General features: G+C 45.2%; 1 protein-coding gene across 1 annotated transcript in view; it reads left to right on the top strand.

Annotated features, from left to right (window-relative positions):
* SLC6A19 (solute carrier family 6 member 19) overlaps positions 1-20031 on the top strand; it is a 177006-nt gene that overhangs the window by 90965 nt on the left and 66010 nt on the right. Inside the window, 1 exon segment of the mRNA XM_029589926.1 lies at positions 18312-18449. Within this exon segment, the coding sequence (XP_029445786.1) occupies positions 18312-18449 (138 nt within the window).

Here is a 20031-nt window from a genome sequence, read left to right on the forward strand (position 1 = left end):
AAACTCGAGGAACAGGTGTGCCCTGATTTTAGAGACTGGTAAACAGGGACGCACATGGTGTTACCTTCCAAAAGATGTCATTCATCAAATCCACATAAGATCCTAGTATAAGACAATCTGAGCCATGATAAAGTGGTAATTTTGTTTCTTAGGATAGAAAGATTGTGTGAGAAACTTTTATCACTCAATTTTAATGTTATACTGCAACTTCCAACTAGTAACTTGGTATCTTGTCTTAGTATCTTTATCCAGGCATTGATTCATTTAATGGATTCCAGTGCTTTTTTGCCTTTGAGTTGGTGAAAGAAGGATTCACTACTTATTGAATGATCACTGATCAATAACAGATAGGCTGGAACCTGCTGATTGATGTATACTCCAGATATTTCCCTCCTTTCCAGTGTATATCAGTGAGATTTCTGGGGTGTGACAGGCCCAGATTTTTTTACCTGATGAACTTCTGGTATCCCTTTGCTTTGATCACACTGGGAATATGACTCCTTTAAGAATATCTTTAGGCTGTTAGCACATAGAGCTATGCATTTATTATATTTTTACAAGTAAATTTTCAAAGGGCTGTGCACGTAAAAAACAGAGGTTACGCACGTGGCTGGGACTTGCACACGCTGCTCGCATTTTATAACGGGCCAGCCATGCATGTAACCCCCGTTAGGCACAGAATTGCCTGGGCCCTGAAAAAGGGGCGGGCCTTGAGGCATGGGCTAGGCAGGGAGGGGTGGGGTGGGGTGGGGTGGAATGCAGGCCGGCATGTGCAATATACTTCTGCTTCAGAGGAGCAGTAAGTAGTAAATTAAAAAAATTTCAGTTAGCTAGAGAGGGGTTAGTGGTTAGGATGGAGAGGGGAAAGAAAAGGAAGGTTAGGCAGGGGGGGGTAGGGAACTGGAGAAAAGGCCAATCACGTCACCTCACATAATTTGAAAATTCCCTTGCGTGTGTGAGTCGCTGTCCCCCCATACATACGTGCGTGGATGTTAAAATCCAGCGTGAATATGCACATGGACATTGGATTTTATAACATGCACGTGCTGGCGCATGCATGTTATAAAACTGGCGCATCCATGTGCGCATGCCAGGAACCGTGCGCACATGGACTGGCATGCACAGTTTTGAAAATAGACCCCCTTATTGATCAAGATAACATTGTTATTCTTGGCTTTCTCTCAATCTCCCTCGGAATGGAGCTTCAAGAGATTAGAATCTGCTGACCTCTCAAAATTAATTCTGATAGAGATGTTCTTAAGTTCAATGGGACAAGGACTTTTAACCTCTCCCCTTGCTAAGCCCTGACATAAGAAATAGGGTGCTTGATCCAAGTCCAAATGACTTCCTGAACATAGTCCAAGATAGGAGAAAGCTTTTTCAAAAGTTCATTCCCAAGTAAGAATTCTTCTCCCGAACTCTGGGTAATGATTATTGGATGTTTCAGTATCAATTTTCCTATCTGAATAGTAAGCCAAACCTTCCCAGTGATTTTAATGGACTGTCCCCATAACATGTTAGAGATTGGTATATGGAGTTTCCCTACTAGTAACTTTTCCCTCTAGATAAGCATTCAGTCTCTGAAAGAGGTTGTGGGCAATCAATGTGACTTCTGATGATGAATTCACAAGGGCTTCACAGGGGAACACACCTTGCAATTTAATGGGAGTAGTATACTTTTGTCTCAGAGGCTTAAGTGCTTCATTTTTTTATTCACATTTTTTATTGCATACATACCAATAAAAACAACAACATAAGATCAAAAGAACAAAAACAGTCAATGCTATACTATAAGAACAAGTCAAGTACATAGGATTACTAAGGATATAAAAGAATCAAGTAATGGGAGTTACACCTGAATAAAAGCATCACTTCCTACATTTTCCTTCAAGCGGGACTATGGCTGCATTTCACCGATGCTTCCATCTCATATTTATTTATTTATTTTATTTAAGAGTTTTTATATACCGTCATTAAGTTATTTACCATCATAAAGGTTTACAATAGGACACCTATATCAAAGAAAAAAGTGGATCATAATTTACATAGGTGGTGCCATTAATATTCGGTAACAAATAGTATTATGAATAATATGGTATATGCTAATGCGTTTACATTTAAAGACATTCACAAGGGGAAATGAGTTTGGTAGCAATTCATCCTAATGGTTGGATACAGTTAAAACTAGGAAATTAGGCGCTGTGTGCTCTATGCCGCTTATCCTTGTTTAATTGCCTGTGTCATTTTCTTTCTTGAAAGCTTGATTGAAAAGCCAGGTTTTCAGTTGTGTTTTGAAAAGTTTATGATTACTCTGAAGTCATATGTCAAGGGGCATGGAGTTCCATAATGCGGGGCCGGCTAGAGTTAGTGCACGTTCTCTTACTTGGGTAAGTTTTGCTGTTTTCACAGATGGAATGGTTAAAAGTGCTCTGTTTGCTGATCTTAAATTTCTGTGTGGGACGTGTACTCTCAGTGCTGTGTTCAGCCACTCTGATTTTTCATCATGGATAAGTTTGTGTATTAAGCACAGTGCTTTGAATTGTATTCTTTGTTCTATGGGTAGCCAATGTAAGCATGCAAGTGAATCTGTTATGTGATCTCTTTTGCTTTTTCCAGTGAGAATTCTAGCTGCAGTATTTTGTAAAATTTGCAGAGGTCTTATTGTAGTGTAGGGTAGGCCAAGTAGTAATGCATTACAATAGTCTGTGCTTGCGAATATCAGTGATTGAAGTACAGTACGGAAGTTTGGCAGAGTTAGTAATGGTTTAAGCTTTCTGAGTATCATGAGTTTAGCATACCCTTCTTTTACCTTTATTGATATGTGTTGTTTTAGGTTTAGTTCAGTGTCAATTATTACTCCTAGATTACGAACTTTCTCGGTTAAATCAATTTGTTGGTTGTTTTTGAGCATTATTGGAGTTTGTGTGATCTTCGTGCTTTTCCTTTCTAAGTGTATGAATTCGGTTTTGTCTATGTTGATTATCAGCTCCATTTGGTTTAGTAGTTGCTTTATTATGTCCACATACATCATGGCAAGACCTATTGTTTTTTCAATAGTTTCATCTATAGGTAGGATTAATTGGATGTCATCAGCATATTTAAAATACAGGCATAGAGTGCTCTACCACATACTCATATCCAAAGAAGAATTGTCCTTCCAGTATGCAAAATAAGTTGAAGTAATATTTGTGCTTCTTGATTGAGTTTAAAGTTGAAGCAGTGCTCGCACTCGAGGGAGTTTCACTTAGACTGCTGACATAGTCAGTTCAGATTTACCAGACATGAGAGAATTTGGTACACTGGAAATGGATACCTGTGGGCAAGATAAAGAATCAATTAGTCATTCCTCATCACTAAAAGGTGAAGGAGATTGGAACTTTTCTACCTTCAAGGCATTTGGCACTGAGCTGATCCAAGGTCTAGTAATTCTGGCCTAGCTTTTCAAAGGTCCTTTAGCAGTAGTGATAGGATTTTCAGGGCTTTTGGTAGCTAAACTGTGGAGAGCAGCTTTGATTTCTCCTAGCTTATCCTTAGGATGCATTCTTTTATTGTTTCTGTTTCTTGGTTTAAAACATTTGATTTCTTTCTTGGCATCTTGACAGATGCCTTAGCTGGTTCACTAGTACCAGATTTATTCTATATGTCAGAAGATTTAGAATTTTTCTCTGAATGCAAGTGGGAGCTCTGCACAGCATTGACAATTTGTTTTTGCCCTAGAGAATTATTTCTGTTAAGCCTGCCTTTAGCAAAAAATGTCATCGATGTCCTTAGCATGATCAACCAGAAAAGGACTCTTTTTTTCTGATAGCTAAATAAGCATTAATAGAAAGTTACAATGTTTCAAAGAATAATTTTTTTAATTACCTTCTAGCTTTTCCCTTGTGGAATCTTTTTGGAAAATCACTTGCTATAATTTATAAGAATATTTGTGTGGGCTTTTGTCTTTAGCACATCTAATTCTTTAAGCAATCTGTCAAGCACATGTAAAATTGGCATATTACCCATAGTGCTGCTTCAGGGTTTTTTCCAGAGAAGCTAGACTATGTTGAGTAGTCTCTTTCAAATCTAGAACAAATCTCTGACAAATTTATTCAAAGGTCAATGGAATTAAATCTATGATTTGTTTCTCATCATGAAATCCCAAAGCATGAAAAACATTGTAGAGCTTTATAAAGTGTTCATTATTATCATTATTGTCATTTGCATCCCTTTTGAAAGGTGTTACTAAAGCTTTTAATAGCTTGGGAATTTTCACAGAGTAGATATATTTTAGCAGTTTGCATTTCCCATCGATCTGTATACTGGAAAAAAGTCAGCATTTCTTTTTTACTGGTCCCCTCTTGTGGCAGCTGTTGGTATACATGATCAGGCTCTGAGTGATTTTTTTTCCCCTTCTTCTCTTTGGCTGAATGCCAGAATTGGATTAACCCATTCTTTCAAGGAAGGGTCACTCTCATGTTTGAGAGGAACTGGGAAAACCCACAATGGACTTGAGATTGAAAAGTCTAAAGACAACAGGAATTTCTTTGAACTCGGGAGAACTGATTTTTTTTAACTTTATTTTTATTGAAGATATGACAGTTATTACAGAATATACATGTTACATAAGAAAAATACAATACTACAAATCCAAGAATACAATACATGCATTCAAGGAACAACAAAGGAAAAAAATATATTGTTGCACCTGGAGGTGGACCCTTATCCTGGAGCAGTGTAGAACAGCTCCCTGATAGGGACCAGGAAGCACCTGCCCCCAGGGGGTGGAGCACAGGAGGAGACGGAGGCTAGGATGAGCTTCACCACTAGAAGCTGACGGTCCCCCCAGGTGGAGCCCGTAGGGACCTGGGCTGCTTGGAGTTAGGTGGGCCTCACAGGATCTCCCGGAGAGGTAGTAGAGAGGCATGCCCACGAACAGCAAGGGAGCATGGTCGGTCACTAGGCTGTAGGTCTGGAGAACCAAGGAAGGCCAGTACAGCGTAGGCGATGACAAGGCAAGGGACAAAGCCAGAATCAGGAGACGTGGTCAATGGCAGCCGGGGTCAGAATCCAAGGATCAGTCCGAGGAGTAGTCAACGATGCAGGAGTCAGGTTCCAGAGGACAGACGAGATCACAAGGCAGGTAGAGGTCAAGGTCCAGGCAGCGAGCAGAATGGTCAAGGGGCAGGCCGAGGTCAGTACCAGAGAGACAGTCTGAGGGTACTACCTGGGGAGACAGGATAAGCAGATGCTGGAACAGAAGGATGCTGGAACAGAACCAAGGCCAGTACAGCGTAGGCGATGACAAGGCAAGGGACAAAGCCAGAACCAGGAGATATGGTCAATGGCAGCCATGATCAGAATCCTAGGATCAGTCTGAGGAGGAGTAGTCAACGAAGCAGGGGTCAGGTTCCAGAGGACAGAGATCACAAGGCAGGCAGAGGTCAAGGTCCAGGTGGCGAGCAGAATGGTCAAGCAGCAGGCCGAGGTCAGTACCAGAGAGACAGTCCAAGGGTACTACCTAGGGAGACAGGATAGACAGATGCTGGAACAGTAGGATGCTGGAACAAGGCTGGAATAAGGCTGGAACAAGACTGTGAACGCGGAGGCAAACTAGTACACTTACAGGGCCGACCTGATTGCCAAGGCAAGGAAGTGTAGGCAGGAACCCCCTAAGGAATGTTTTCAAGGTCCAGTTGGTCCTTTCAGCTTGACCATTGGCCTGTGGGTGATAGGCCGATGTGAAATTCAAGGCAATGTTGAACTTTTTGCATAGAGAGCGCCAGTACCTGGCTGCAAACTGTGGTTCTCAGTCGGATATGATTTCCTTTGGGAGTCCATGGAGATGGAAAATATATTTCAGGAACAACTTGGCTAATTCTGGGGCTGATGGGAGGCCCGGCACGGGAATGAAGTGACCTATTTTCGAAAAACGGTCAATGATGACCCAGATTACGGTATTGTTCTGGGACAGAGGCAGGTCTGTGATGAAGTCCATAGAGATGCTGGACCATGGCTCGGTAGGTGCAGGAAGCGGTTGGAGTAGGCCCCAAGACTGTCCGGTAGGTGGCTTCTGTTGGGCGCAGATGGGACATGAATCTACATAGTTACAAGAGTCTTGCACCATATTGGGCCACCAGTAATATCTCTGCAACATCTCTAGGGTCCTGGTATGACCCAGGTGTCCTGCCAACTTGGAATCATGAGCTCATTTCAGAACTCGTTCACATAATCTACGTGGAACGACGGTTTTCCCAACTGGAACTGTAGTGGTCACGGCAAGGGATATGCAGGTAGGATCTATGATGTGTCTGGGAACATCAGGAACATCCTCTGGTTTGAAGGATCTTGATAGTGCATCAGCACAGAGGTTCTTGGAAGCTGGGCGATAACGAGGTATGAAATTAAATCGTTCAAAGAAGAGCACCCATCGGGATTGTCTAGGATTCAAGAGTTGAGCTTCTTTAAGGTGCTCAAGATTCTTATGGTCGGTGAAAATGGTAAATTTATGTTGTGCCCCTTCCAACCAGGGGCGCCATTCTTGGAGCACCAACTTGACAGGTAGAAGTTCTTGGTCACCAATGGTGTAGTGCTGCTCTGTAGGAGAGAACTTGTGTGAGTAGAATGAACAAGGTATCAATTTACCCTTTAGAGAAAACTGACTTAAGATGGCTCCTGCTCCGATTGCAGAGGTGTCGACTTCGATGATGAATGGGTGTCTTGGGTCTGTGTGCTGAAGACAAGGACCGGAACAGAATGCTTCTTTTAGTGTCTGAAAGGTGGCTTGTGCTTTGGGAGTCCACACACAAGTGTTAGCCCCTTTCTTGGTCATGGCGGTGAGCGGAGCAGCTAGGGTAGAATAATTGGCAATGAAGCTCCTGTAATAATTAGTAAAGCCAAGGAAACATTGGATCCCCTGGACTTTATTTAGATCCATGGAGAACCCTCGATCGGATATGATGTACCCTAGGAAGGGTAAGCGGTTTCGCTCGAAGAGGCACTTTTCTAATTTGGCATAAAGGTGATTTTCTCTTAGACATTAGAGGATGATCCGAACATGATCTCAACTGGATTCAAGGTCTTTGGAAAAGATCAGGATGTCGTCAAGATATATGACAAAGAATGAGTACAGGAGGTCTCGGAGGATTTCGTTCATAAGATGTTGAAAGACCGCTGGGGCATTGCATAGCCCAAAGGACATCATGGTATATTCATAGTGACCATCCCTTGTGTTGAATGCGATTTTCCAGATATCTTCAGGTTGGATGCGTACCAGATTGTACGCACCCCTCAGATCCAACTTGGTGAAGATCCGTGCCCCTTGAAGACGGTCAAACAGCTCAATGATAAGGGGCAGGGGGTACCAGTCTTTTCAGGTTATGACGTTGAGCCCTCTGTAGTCAATACAAGGGCCTAAACTGCCGTCCTTTTTCTTGACGAAGAAAAAGCCCGCGCCAGCGGGAGAATCGGAGGTTCGAATGAAACCTTTTTTGAGATTCTCTTTGATATACTCAGACATGGCTAGGGCTTCTGGATGAGACAATGGATAAGTTCTGCCCTTGGGAGGCATCATGCCCGGCAGAAGTTCTATAGGGCAAGTCAACTTGCGTAGCGGAGGCAAAGTGTCTGCCTTCTGCTTCTAGAAGACGTCTTCGAACTCAACATACTGGGTAGGCAAACCAGATATGGTGGTAGACTTCAAGACAGAGACAGCTGGAGATACTTGATGTAGACATGTCTTCTGGCATTTGGAACCCCACTGCACCAACTGCAGGGAATGCCAATTGAACTGGGGTTCGTGGACCTGGAGCCAGGGCAGCCCCAGGATGATTGGATGTGTGGAACATTTTAATACATAGAAGGACATCTCCTCCTCGTGGAGAGTGCCCATGGTAAGATGGACAGCCACTGTTCAATGGGTGATGAGCCTTGGAAGATGTTCTCTTTGAATGGAGGTGATGCGAAGGCTCACATCTAATGGCTGGAGAGGAATGTTCAGAAGCTTGACAATGTCATCCATGATGAAGCTGCCACTTGCTCCTGTATCGACAAGAGCAGTGTTGGCGAAGGAATGGGCCTCGATGCCCAGAGAGACTGGAAGCAGGAGTTGGGGGCCAGTGACAATAGCACCTAAGCTCAGGACCCCCGCCGGGCTCAGGCGTTTCAGTTTTCCAGATGGACTGGACAGGATGGCCGAAGATGTCCGGAAGCACCACAATAAAGGCAAAGACCCTCCTTCCTCTGATAGAGACATTTGATTGGTTCACCTCCATGGGTTCCACCATGGGAGGAGGTGGCAGTGATGGAGTCTTGGCTGGAGGACTCTGGACACACGTGGGATGCGGTGTAGGAGAGTGGGAAGCCTTTACTTCTAGGTGCCTTTGCCGGAGTCGATGGTCGATCTTCCCGGTGAGGGAAATCAGGTCCTCTAGAGAGATGGACCCTTGTCCTGGAGCAGAGTAGAATGGTTCTGTGGTAGGGACCAGGAAGCACCTGCCCCCAGGGGATGGAACACAGGAGGAGACAGAGGCTAGGATGAGCTTCACCACTGGAAGCCCGCAGTCCCTCCCGGATGTAGCCCGTAGGGACCCAGGCCGCTTGGACTTTGTTGGGCCTCGCAGGGTCTCCCGGAGAGGTAGTAGAAAGGTGTGCCCATGAACAGCAAGGGAACATGGTCGGTCACTAGGCTGTAGGTCTGGAGAACCAAGGAAGGCCAGTACAGCGTAGGCAATGACAAGGCAAGGGACAAAGCCTTGCCTTGTCATTGCCTTGGTCAATGGCAGCCGGGGTCAGAATCTGAGGATCAGTCCGAGGAGTAGTCAACAAAGCAGGGGTCAGGTTCTAGAGGTCAGACAAGATCACAAGGCAGGCAGAGGTCAAGGTCCAGGCAGCGAGCAGAATGGTCAAGGAGCAGATCGAGGTCAGTACCAGAGAGACAGTCAGGGTACTACCTGGGGAGACAAGATAGACAGACACTGGAAAAGAAGGACACTGGAACAGAAGGATGCTAGACAAGGCTGGAACAGTAGGATGCTGGAATAAGGCTGGAACAAGACTGGAACAAGAATGGAACAAGTCTATGAACGTGGAGGCAAACTAGTATACTTACAGTGCCGACCCGATTGCCAAGGCAAGGAAGTGCAGGCAGGGATCCCCTTATATTGTACGTTTAATCAGGGCATGCTGCGGAGCCAGGACATGCCCCCAGCCCCTCAAGAGGCTGGGCGGTCCGCACGTGCACGTGTAGGGGCATGGCCAATGCCACCGAGTACGCTGAACTCCAGCGTGAGGCCTGGTGTGCAGTGTTGTCCAGTGACCACCACCACGGGACGCCGAGACCTGGAGGTGCTCGCAGCTGCTGCTGGGGAGGCCGACCTGTGACCTGCAGAGGAGCTAGTGAGGTGAGCAGGCTCATGTGCGGGCCAGGTGTGGACAGGGCACGCAACACATATCATAATAGTATTACACTTTAGAGCACAAAAAACTGAGAGAAGCAGGAAGAAATAGAGAAGGGAAGAAATATAAGAAAAAAATAATTTATAAAGATAAGAAAAGGCATGAGCAAACCCAAATTAATAAGATCAACCAACCAACTCAACTTCACCATCTAAGAAATAGAAGAAAGCCTCGTCCCATCCAAGAACCTTTTCAATTCTTCTGGTTCAAAAAAAGATGTAATCTACATTGTTAAATTGCACAAGACATTTAAAAGGATATCTTAAAAAGGAACTTGCACTAATGTCCAAGGTATCTTGGTGCATAGCAAGAAACAACTTCCAATGAGCTTGAGTAGATCTAGAAAAGTCTGGAGAAATCTATTCTGTCCCATAAACAACTCTTTGGGAGAGCTGATTCTGTCTACAGAATTCTATACTCCACTCTTTGAGTGTACAGTCAGTTTTAAAACATTTAATTCTCTACCAGGTAATGCGTCACAGATAGTTTTAACATCTATATATAATGTTTGTTCAAAAGATTGCTCTTTTACTGCGTCATGCTTATTTTGGACATTAGCCAGTGGTGAGCACATCTCTATCTGTACCTGAACCAAAGATATCTCATCTTTCTCTTGTTTAATCTCTCAAGCTCTGCATTCCTTTGATTTAAAATCTTAATTTCCTCATCATTCATTTAACCGAGATGCAGTTACAAAACAAGCTTATTTAAAATGCTTTGCAAATCACATTGAGAATCATAAAAGTCTTCACCTGGTTTTACAGGTAGCAAAGGTTAAAATGAAATGGAACTGATTTCAAATACCATTTTAGAAATCAAATACAAAAATTATGAGATTAACACTTCTCCTACTGGCACACCAAACCATATGGGAAAGTTCCAGATTTAATTTCCTAATTTCAGAGTCTCAGCGAAAAAAACATTTCATTAACAAAATGAATGGCATACTTCACTAAAAGTATATTGCTGTGCAATACAAGCTTTGTTTTGTTTTGAAAATACTGAAGAAAATTCAATCTTGAAGTCTTTCTGCAAGTTACCTTCCTAAAAGATATAAATCACTTGTTATCTCTGAGCAATTTATCTCTGAACTTTGCATGCCATACTACCTATAATTATGGGCCTGATTTTAAAAAGCATTTACTCGAGTAAAAACCAGGTTTACTGGAGTAAATTCACTTTACTTGAGTAAGTGAGTTTTTGAAAATTGCTACAATATATGCTATTGAATTGTCCATAGGATTTACTCACATAAGTGCACTTTACTTGAGTAAATGGCTTTTGAAAATTGCTACAATAGTAGCTATTTTTACGCATGTAACTCCTTTTGAAAATTACCCCCTATGTGTCTACTTTTCTTAGCCAAACCTTTAAAACCAATTTTTTATTTACCTTTCTCTGGACATCATAATTAAGCTTGCTTACAACTTAAACACTCAAAGTATAGGGGTAGATTTTCAAAAAGCGCGCCTTCGCGTACTTTTGTTGGCGCATCAGGCGCAAACAAAAGTACGCTGGATTTTAGTAGATATGCGCATAGCCGCGCGTATCCACTAAAATCCTGGATTGGCGCGCGCAAGGCTGCTGATTTCGTGTAGCCGGCGCGCGCCAAGCCGCGCAGCCTGCCACCGTTCCCTCCGAGGCCGCTCCGAAATCGGAGCGGCCTCGGAGGGAACTCGCTTTCGCCCTCCCCTCACCTTCCCCTCCCTTCCTTTATCTAACCCACCCCCCCGGCCCTATCTAGACCCCCCCCTACCTTTGTTGGGGGATTTACACCTCCCGGAGGGAGAAGTAAATCCCCGCGCGCCAGCGGGCCGCTAGCACGCCGAGACGCAACCTGGGGCGGTTCCGGAGGGCGCGGCCATGCCTCCAGAACGCCCCGGGCCGAAACCACGCCCCCGGGCCCGCCCCCAAAACGCCGCGTCCCGCCCCCAAAACGCCGCGCCGATCCGACACGCCCCCGACATGCCCCCTCGTAAAACCCCGGGACTTACACGAGTCCCGGGGCTCTGCGCGCGCCGGTAGGCCTATGGAACATAGGCGCACCGGCGCACAAGGCCCTGCTAGCGTAAATCCAGGCGGATTTACGCGAGCAGGACTTTTAAAATCCGCCCCATAATTAATTCTGATTAACTCTTAAGATTTCAGTGGAAGAAGTCCAAATCTCCAACCTCAAGTTGTAATTAGTTCTGATTAATTCTTAACATCCTGGATGAGCAAACCCAAATCTGTAAGGGATAATTAGTCTTACATGGTTTATCTAACATTTAAATCAGATAAAATAAGGTCCAAGTTCATGTAAAGAGAACAGAATGTCTACATATTTCTTGAGGCAGATAATATGTTGCGCTCAGGGGTGGACCCTTGTCCTGGGGCAAGGATGGAATGGCTCCTGAAAGGGAACAGGAGGTAACTGGCCCCAGGGGGCAGAACACTGAAGGAGACAGAGGCTAGGTAGAGCTTCACCACTGGAATCCAGAGGTCCCCCCAGGAGGAACCCATAGGGACCCGGGCCGCTTGGACTTAGGTGGGCCTTGCAGGGTCTCCTGGGAGAATGGAAGTTCAGCATGCCCACACACACAGAAGGAGCGCAGTCGGGTTTGAGCTGGAGCAGGGAGAACCAGAACAGAGTTTGTAATGACAAGGTGAGGAACAGAGCCAGAATCTGGAGGCGAGGTTAGGCAGGCGAAAGGTCAATGTCCATAGGTCAGTCCGAGGAGTGATCACCGAAGCAAGGGTCGGGTACCGGAGGTCAGATGTAGTCAGAGGCAAGCAGAGATCTAGAGGCAGGTGGCAGACAGGCGAGCAGGTCTGGAACAGGCTGGGGTCTTGAGGCAGGCGGCAGTCAGACGAGCAGGTCTGGAACAGGCTGGGGTCTTTGAGGCAGGCGGCAGACAGACAGATGAGTCAGGAGCTAGCTGGGGTTGTAGACAGGCAGCAGACAGGCAGGCAGGTCAGGAACAAGCCGAGGTCAGTACCAGAAGTCAGTCCGAGGGTACTACCTGGGAAGGCAGATAGACGAACACAGGAAAAGGCAGGACTCAGGAACGAGGATGCAGGAACAAGTCAGGAATGTAACTGGAACAGAAGGATCCTGGAACAAGACTAGGAACAAGCAGGAACAAGTGGAAACAATCTAGCATACAAGCCGACCCGATTACCAAGGCAAGGAAGTGAAGTCAGGAACTTCCATATATTGTAGATCAATCAGGGCGTGCCGCGGAACCCAGGCCCACCCTCGGCCGTACAAGTATCGGGGCAGGCTGTGCGCGCGCGCGTATGGGCATGGCTAGCTTGGAGGAAGACACCAAACCTCAGCGTGAGACCTGGCGCGCAGTGGAAGACCCGGCGACCCCTGCTGCAGGACGCCGGGGCCTAGCTGGGCTAGCAACTACCGCGAGGGAGGTCGTCCCGGGTCCCGCTGAGGAACTATGCAGGTGAGTGGTCCGGTGCGCGGGACGGCCACAGGCGGGGCGCGTAACATAATAAAAGTTTATTGTAGCAGCATAAAATATAAATGGTTTTATATATGGTAGATATTGTTTTTGGTTTAACAGAGCAAAGCACTGTTGTTGCAAAGGTTTAGAAACCCCAGCATTTAACTCAAAGTTAACTTGCATTTCTCAACTGCAATGCCAATTAAACTGCACCAGCTTAAAATAGTAATTTAGCCAATTATATTAAGCTGATTCTGCTGTAGTCAGATCATCCTTCTGGATAATCAGGGTCCTGTCTTAGCATGGAGAGAGGACAGATGGACCTATAGCAGACAAGCAACAGGTTAACATCACTGTCTCAGAGCGGCAGACCCAGAAATTACAGATGCAGGCAAGAAGCAGATCAAAGATTGACTTGCTGTGCCAGGGCTCTGTCAAGGATGAGATTGGCAAGTATTCCATAGTTAATGGAGCTGGACTGGGCTGAATAGGGAGCCCAATCTTGAAACTTGAGATTTAAGCTTCATAAAAAGTCTTGGGTACAAAGTTCATGGATGTGAAGTTTGCATGAACAATAACATGCAGTGTGGTGCTGTAGTGCTATAGTCCCAAACTGTCAAGTCCAAAGACTATTTTTGCTTCTCAGGACCTCATACGTATGCATATGTATGGGATCAAAAAGTTGATCTTGATTAGATGTTACCACAATCAACTGGCATAGGACTGGTGGGCTTCTGAAATGGCTTCATCTTAGCTGGTATATACATGCATATTCTCAAAAGATGTTGGCCCTGTAAGTTAAGGGCCAGCATATAATTCATTTTTGTCCTAATTTTTATATATTCTTTTTATATAGACATTGGGGTAGATTTTCAAACAGAGCACCCTCGCGTACTTTTGTAGGCGCATCAGGCGCAAACAAAAGTACGGTGGATTTTAGTAGATACGCGCGGAGCGGCGCGTATCTGCTAAAATCCTGGATCGGCGCGCGCAAGGCTACCGATTTCATGTAGCCGGCGCGCGCCGAGCCGCGCAGCCTACCTCCGTTCCCTCCGAGGCCGCTCCGAAATCGGAGCGGCCTCGGAGGGAATTCGCTAACGCCCTCCCCTCACCTTCCCCTCCCTTCCTCTACCTAACCCACCCCCCCGGCCCTGTCTAAACGCCCCCTACCTTTGTTGGGGGGTTTACGCCTCCCAGAGGGAGAAGTAAATCCCCGCGCGCCTAGACGCAACCCGCGCGCCTAGACGCAACCTGGGGGCGGTTCCGGAGGGTGCGGCCATGCCCCGGACCGCCCCGGGCTGAAACCACGCCCCCGAGCCCGCCCCCGAAACGCCGCCGACACACCCCGAAAACACCGCGCCGATCGGCCCCGCCCCGACACGCCCCCGACACGCCCCCTCGGAAAACCCCGGGACTTACGCGAGTCCTGGGGCTCTGCGCGCGCCGGCAGGCCTATGTAAAATAGGCGCACCGGCGCGCAAGCCCTGCTTGCGTAAATCCAGGCGGATTTACGCGAGCAAGGCTCTTAAAATAAGCCCCATTATTAGTTAATATTTTTTTTAGGTAGATCATGTAATCTTTTTTTCTCCAATTTCTTTCTTTGAATTCTGCTGACTCCTAGTCCTGGTTTCCTTTGTCCAAATGACCTTTCACTTTTATTGTCTATTATCTTAAGTTTCCTGCTACTTTTATGGTTATGAGATAAGGAAGAAGGGAAAGACCAGTTTTCTTAAGGCAGATGGTGGATTTGATAGTAATAACAAACTGAACTGTTAATAAGACAAAGGCTGGGCAACTGTCATGACTACATTAGTGGTCATCAACTTATCAAAAAATGGACATTTGAAACTGCAGGAAAAAACACCCTGTTGGTCTTACAAAGTGCTGAATGTGTGACTTTAGTAAGTGAACTATTTCAAATTCCAGGCATTGGAAACACCATCTATCAGATGACTAGTAACCTCTGCTGAATTGGGAAAATTTTAAAATATCTTGCATGAACAATGCTGGTATGATGTCACGGAAAATTTTCCGCTGATTGATTTGGAAACGTATAATCAAGCTTACAAGTTATCATGAGGTTGGCTCCTTGCCTCCCACCCATACCCTCTTGTATATAGTACTCTATCTTCGCTCCCCCTTCTTTATTTCCTACTCCCAGTTAAGGCATCTTTGTTATAATGTAACTTTATGCTCCTTCAAATTGTCTCTTGTTGTTTGGTTGGTTATAGTTACTGCTTAGTTCAATGTAAACCGAGTTGATTTGATTTGTATCAAGAAAGTCAGTATATAAAAGCCTTTAATAAATAAATAAATAAATAAGCTAGTAAGAGACAGTTTGAACATTTACTCATTCTTAAAAGAACTTCTTACTAAGTAATTCACTTATACACACAATCAGCTGTGCACAATTGCAGAAATAAGTTACTATAAAATCGGGTGTACTATAAAATCAGGTGTACATGTGCGCACGCCAGGTAGCGCGCTCACATATACGCCGTGCGCGCATGTTATAAAATCTGCCCCTAAATGTTTTGATTGATACATCAAGTCTACAGAGTTCATAGAATGCTTATAATGAAACTATTACTAAGAATTTCAAGCTTCTCTTGTTAATTAGGAAAATAAATAATTTCTGTTACATATCTTCAAATTATCAATTGTGAAGTCAGAAGTAAATTGGAATCCAAAGACTAATGTAGTCACAATCACCAAAGTCTCTTCATAGCTAAAAAAAAAAAAAAGAAAGAAAATGTCCACATTGAGTTAGCTGGTAAATTAAGTTGATTTGATAAATTAACTCCCAACAAAGGTCCTTTGTTTCAGCAGCTAGTGACTTCTTCAAGGGGAAAATAGATGGAGCAACATATAAAGAGCTCCCAGTAGCAATAGGACTACTTCATAGTAGTTATACTTTTTGATTAGCAGATAATTTAGTGAATTTGGACATGATGAAATTATTGCCACAAAGAGCACTTATCTGACTGTATTCATCAGTTCTTTTGCTTCTCTTATCCAAACCATGTAGAAGATCAAGGCTTTCAAATCTAAAAATGGCAGACTCTCAAAAATCTATAAACATGCTTCCTCATGTTGCGTGTCCCGGCCGTGCTGGTGCCGTGACCGGGCCGGCTCACCTCGGGCTGCCCTCCGTGGGCTCCGTTCCATCCTCCCTATCTGCAGCAGCCAGTTCTCGGCATCCCCAGCAACTGTCCCGAACGCCTCCAGCTTTACAGGCCTCACAACGGAGCTCCCACAGGGGCTCTGCATCCTCGGCGTTCTTGGCCCTGCCCCTAGGCACGCGCGCAGCCGACGCTCCCACATTTAAAGGGCCCAGGGCAGGAACCACAGCCCGGATGCCTCCCAATGACGTCAAATAGGCACAGTATTTAAGGTGAGGCTCTTCTCTCAGTTCCTCGCCTTGGCAATTGGGTCACCACCTCTGTGTGAGCTAGTTTGCCGTCCTCGTTCCTGTGTTTATTCCAGTGTTCCTGCGTTCCTTGTTCCTGTGCTTGTTCCAGTGTTCCTGCCTTGCTCCTGTGTTCCCGTGGTCCTTCCTATGTTCCAGCGTTTATTCCTGAGTTCCTGCGTTCCTGAGTTCCATTTCTCGTCTTGCTACCCAGGTAGTACCTTCTTGGACTGTTACCCAGTACTGACCTTGGCTTGTCTTGACCACGCTTGGACTGATCCTCGGAACTGACCACTGCTTGCCTGTGACCACGCTTGGACTGATCCTTGGAACTGACCTCTGCTTGCCTTTGACTACACTTGGATTGATACCTGGAACTGACCTCTGCTCGCCTTTTACTATGCTCGGACTGATACCTGGAACTGACCCTTGCTTTGGCTGACGATCCTCAGACGGATACCCTGGCTCTGACTCTTGCGCTCCATTCAGACACTCTCTTTGCTCCTCCTGTGATCACCAGTTCCTATCTTGTTCCAGTGGTCTCTGGTACACTCGGTTCCGCGCACTTCTCCTCTTGGTGGGCACACCCCTCTGTCATCTCTCTGGGAGACCCCCAGAGGCCCACCTAAACCCAGGCGGTCCGGGAAACCAAGGGCTCAACCTGCGGTGCTCCCGGACTTTTTGGGACCCTAGGCCTTAGGTTTAGGACTGGGCCTCAGCAATGGGACTTGGATTTTGGATGGGCCCTAGTGTCAGGCCCAGGGCTGGGTCCCAGTGTTGGTCTCAGCCTAGGCCTTGGCCTCAGTGACCAGAATTCAGCCTCAAGCCGGGCCCCAGTGTTGAACCTAGGCATAGGCCCACTCCTGGGCCTCAACAATAGCTCCTGGTATCAGGCCTATGTCTCGGCAATGGTATCTGGCCTGAGACCTGATCCATTTTTTCTTTTACAATAAAGTCAATGGGGCCTTTCCCCACTGACTTTAATTTAAAATGAAAAAATGAATGAAACAAAAAAAAAGAATATTTTTTTTATTTCAAAGGAACCAGACAAATGAAACAAATCAATGAACCAAAATTAAGTTTTATACTCTGCACATCCTTAAAGAATATTATTCTCATTTAAATATCCTTGTGATTGGCTCCTTCTCTATAACTTTAGCAAGAAATAGTAGTGAAGAGCTTGGGCATTAATTGGACACAATTTTAGGATCAAGATTGGATTTCTTAAGCACAGGTCAAACAATTATGGATTTCACTTCTACAGGGATATAACCTTCAGATAAGGAAATGTTAAAAGCTGTTCATAGTTTTTCAGCTATGTCTTCTCAGATCACTTTCATAATCACTGCTGAGCAGTGGTCTAACACACGGAGGTATTATGAGGCAATGCAATAGATGACTTCATCCTATGTATCCGAGTGAAAAGTATTTCACTGTTCAACAATGTGCTTAGAAACAGACTTGGTAAAATCATTTTACTGGGAAAGTCTACCGTTTATATTTTTTGCGATCTGCTGGATACTTCCTAATTGCCCGAATTGGCCAATTTCTAAGACGGAATACTGGGCTCCATAGACCACTGGCCTGAACCACCATGGCACTTTTTATGTTCTTATGTTCCAATGTACTATACTAGTCAGAGTGAGGTTCAATTTATAAATCCATGTTAAGAGAAGTTTATGTAATTTTCTAAACTACTCAGGGTCTCTGACCTATACTTTTATAATATAGGGTATGATTATTTTATTCCTCAAAGTCAGTGAGTGCTTTTGACTGGAAATTTTTCTAATTCACCAATTTGGGTGAATTGTGTCCCTAAATTGGATGGGTCCAAAAATGATGTTCATCTCTACATTCCTGTTATGGAAAATCACTATAGCATTTGAATAGTTGCATTTAATAATGTCAATATATGATAAAGTCCTATGTATTAAGAATTTTTTCTCATTTGAGATCTGTGAATCATGCCGATAATTTGATGTAATGTGACATTATAATTATCTGATAACAACTCTTTTTACATTCATTAGGTATAGCATCAATGTTTGTATCCTTCCTTGTTGGCTTATATTACAACACTATAATTGCCTGGGTGATGTGGTATTTCTTCAACTCTTTCCAAGAGCCACTACCATGGAATAACTGTCCACTAAATGACAACTTGACAGGTAAATATATTACTAACAAATATATTCAAAACTTACATCTAAATAGCTTACCGTATGTGTATTTTTATATTTGTTTTATAGAAATACATTAAATGTGATATCTTAAATCATAACTTCACACTTCTGCTGTGTTACGCCCGCCGGACGTGGCTACCCGCAGTCAGTCGCTGCCGTCGCGTTTCTACTGGCTCCCTGTGCTCCTCGTGGCAGCTGGGATGCCACCGACCAGCGTTCCAACCCTGGGCCTCCCTAGGCGCGCGCATGCGCTATCTGTCCTCCCTTTAAAGGGCCAATGGCGGGAACTTCAGGCTCGTCCCCGGCTGATGACATCACTGGCCCAGGATACTTAAGGACTACCTCCATCCACCACTAGCTGACTTGGCAATGAGTTTCCTGGTTCCTAGCTGGTGCTTGCTCCAGCACTCAGGACCTGTCGTTCCTGCTCTACGGATCCCTGCTCTTCTCACCAGTATCCTGTCTTGGCGCTTCCCGCTCCTCGGGGCCTGGCTGAGCGCTTCTGCTCTGGACCTGTCTCAGCGCTTCTACATTATAGGACTGTGTCTCTGGGTCCCCGCTCCTCGGGGCACCTCTCAGCGCTTCTACATCACAGGTCCCTGTTACTGCACTGCCGTCCCTCTGGCAGTCCCTCTGTGCTTCTACTCTTCTTGAACCTGCTACAGCGGATTCCCCGTTCTAGCCCTGCAGGTAGCGCCAACCCCATCTCAGGGCAAGGGTCCACAATTCCTAACATGCTGCTTATACTTTTTTTTATTTATTAGCTTTAAATAATGAACAAAGCAATTGACATTGCATAAACACAATAAGAAAAACACAGAAACATGACATAGAATAGAAAATAGGAAATTAATCAAAGATTTATCATGATTTAGCCCATAATAAATAAGCTGGGTAGACCATATATGAGATCAGAAGAAACAACAACAACAAAAAAATAGAAACAGCTGTAACATGATAATTCCTGCTAAATAATAAAGATCGTTTAACTAACCCTAATTGGGAACTGGCGAAGATATAAACTACATTTTACAATCTAAGAAGAATCTCATTTATTTGAGGGCTTTGCCTTGATCTGGGCTTTCACATCACGATATCTATGGGCGACCTACTCTCCGCTTCTTTCTACTCCACTGTGCCGGCTGATGGCCTGGGCAATGGTTTGCCATATTTGCCCAGTTGCCCAGTGGCCCAGTTGCCAAACAACATTGCATAATGTTGCAGAACCTCTGCGATGAGGAGCTCTTTCTCCTGCACACTAAACTTAATGGCCCTGAGATGCCTGAGGGGGGTGCCACTTCCTGTTCCGGAGAGGTGTCCTATTTTTCGTCTCTCTCCATCATGCTATCCTCACCCCTCCCTCCCTCCCCCCACCTGATCCTGGCCTACCAACTACCTTCCCCTCTGTCCTCTCTGTCTATCCCTATACTGCCCTACTCCTCCCTCCACTCTGGTCTGCCTAACCATTTCCCCCACCCACACCCTCCTATCTCTTCCCTCTTGCCTGCCTCTAGTCCTGCCCCTATCCCTACTCCTACTCCTCCTTCCCCTGGCACTCATGACCTCA

This window comes from Rhinatrema bivittatum, chromosome 2 (genome assembly GCF_901001135.1).
Source record: "Rhinatrema bivittatum chromosome 2, aRhiBiv1.1, whole genome shotgun sequence".
NCBI lineage: Eukaryota > Metazoa > Chordata > Amphibia > Gymnophiona > Rhinatrematidae > Rhinatrema > Rhinatrema bivittatum.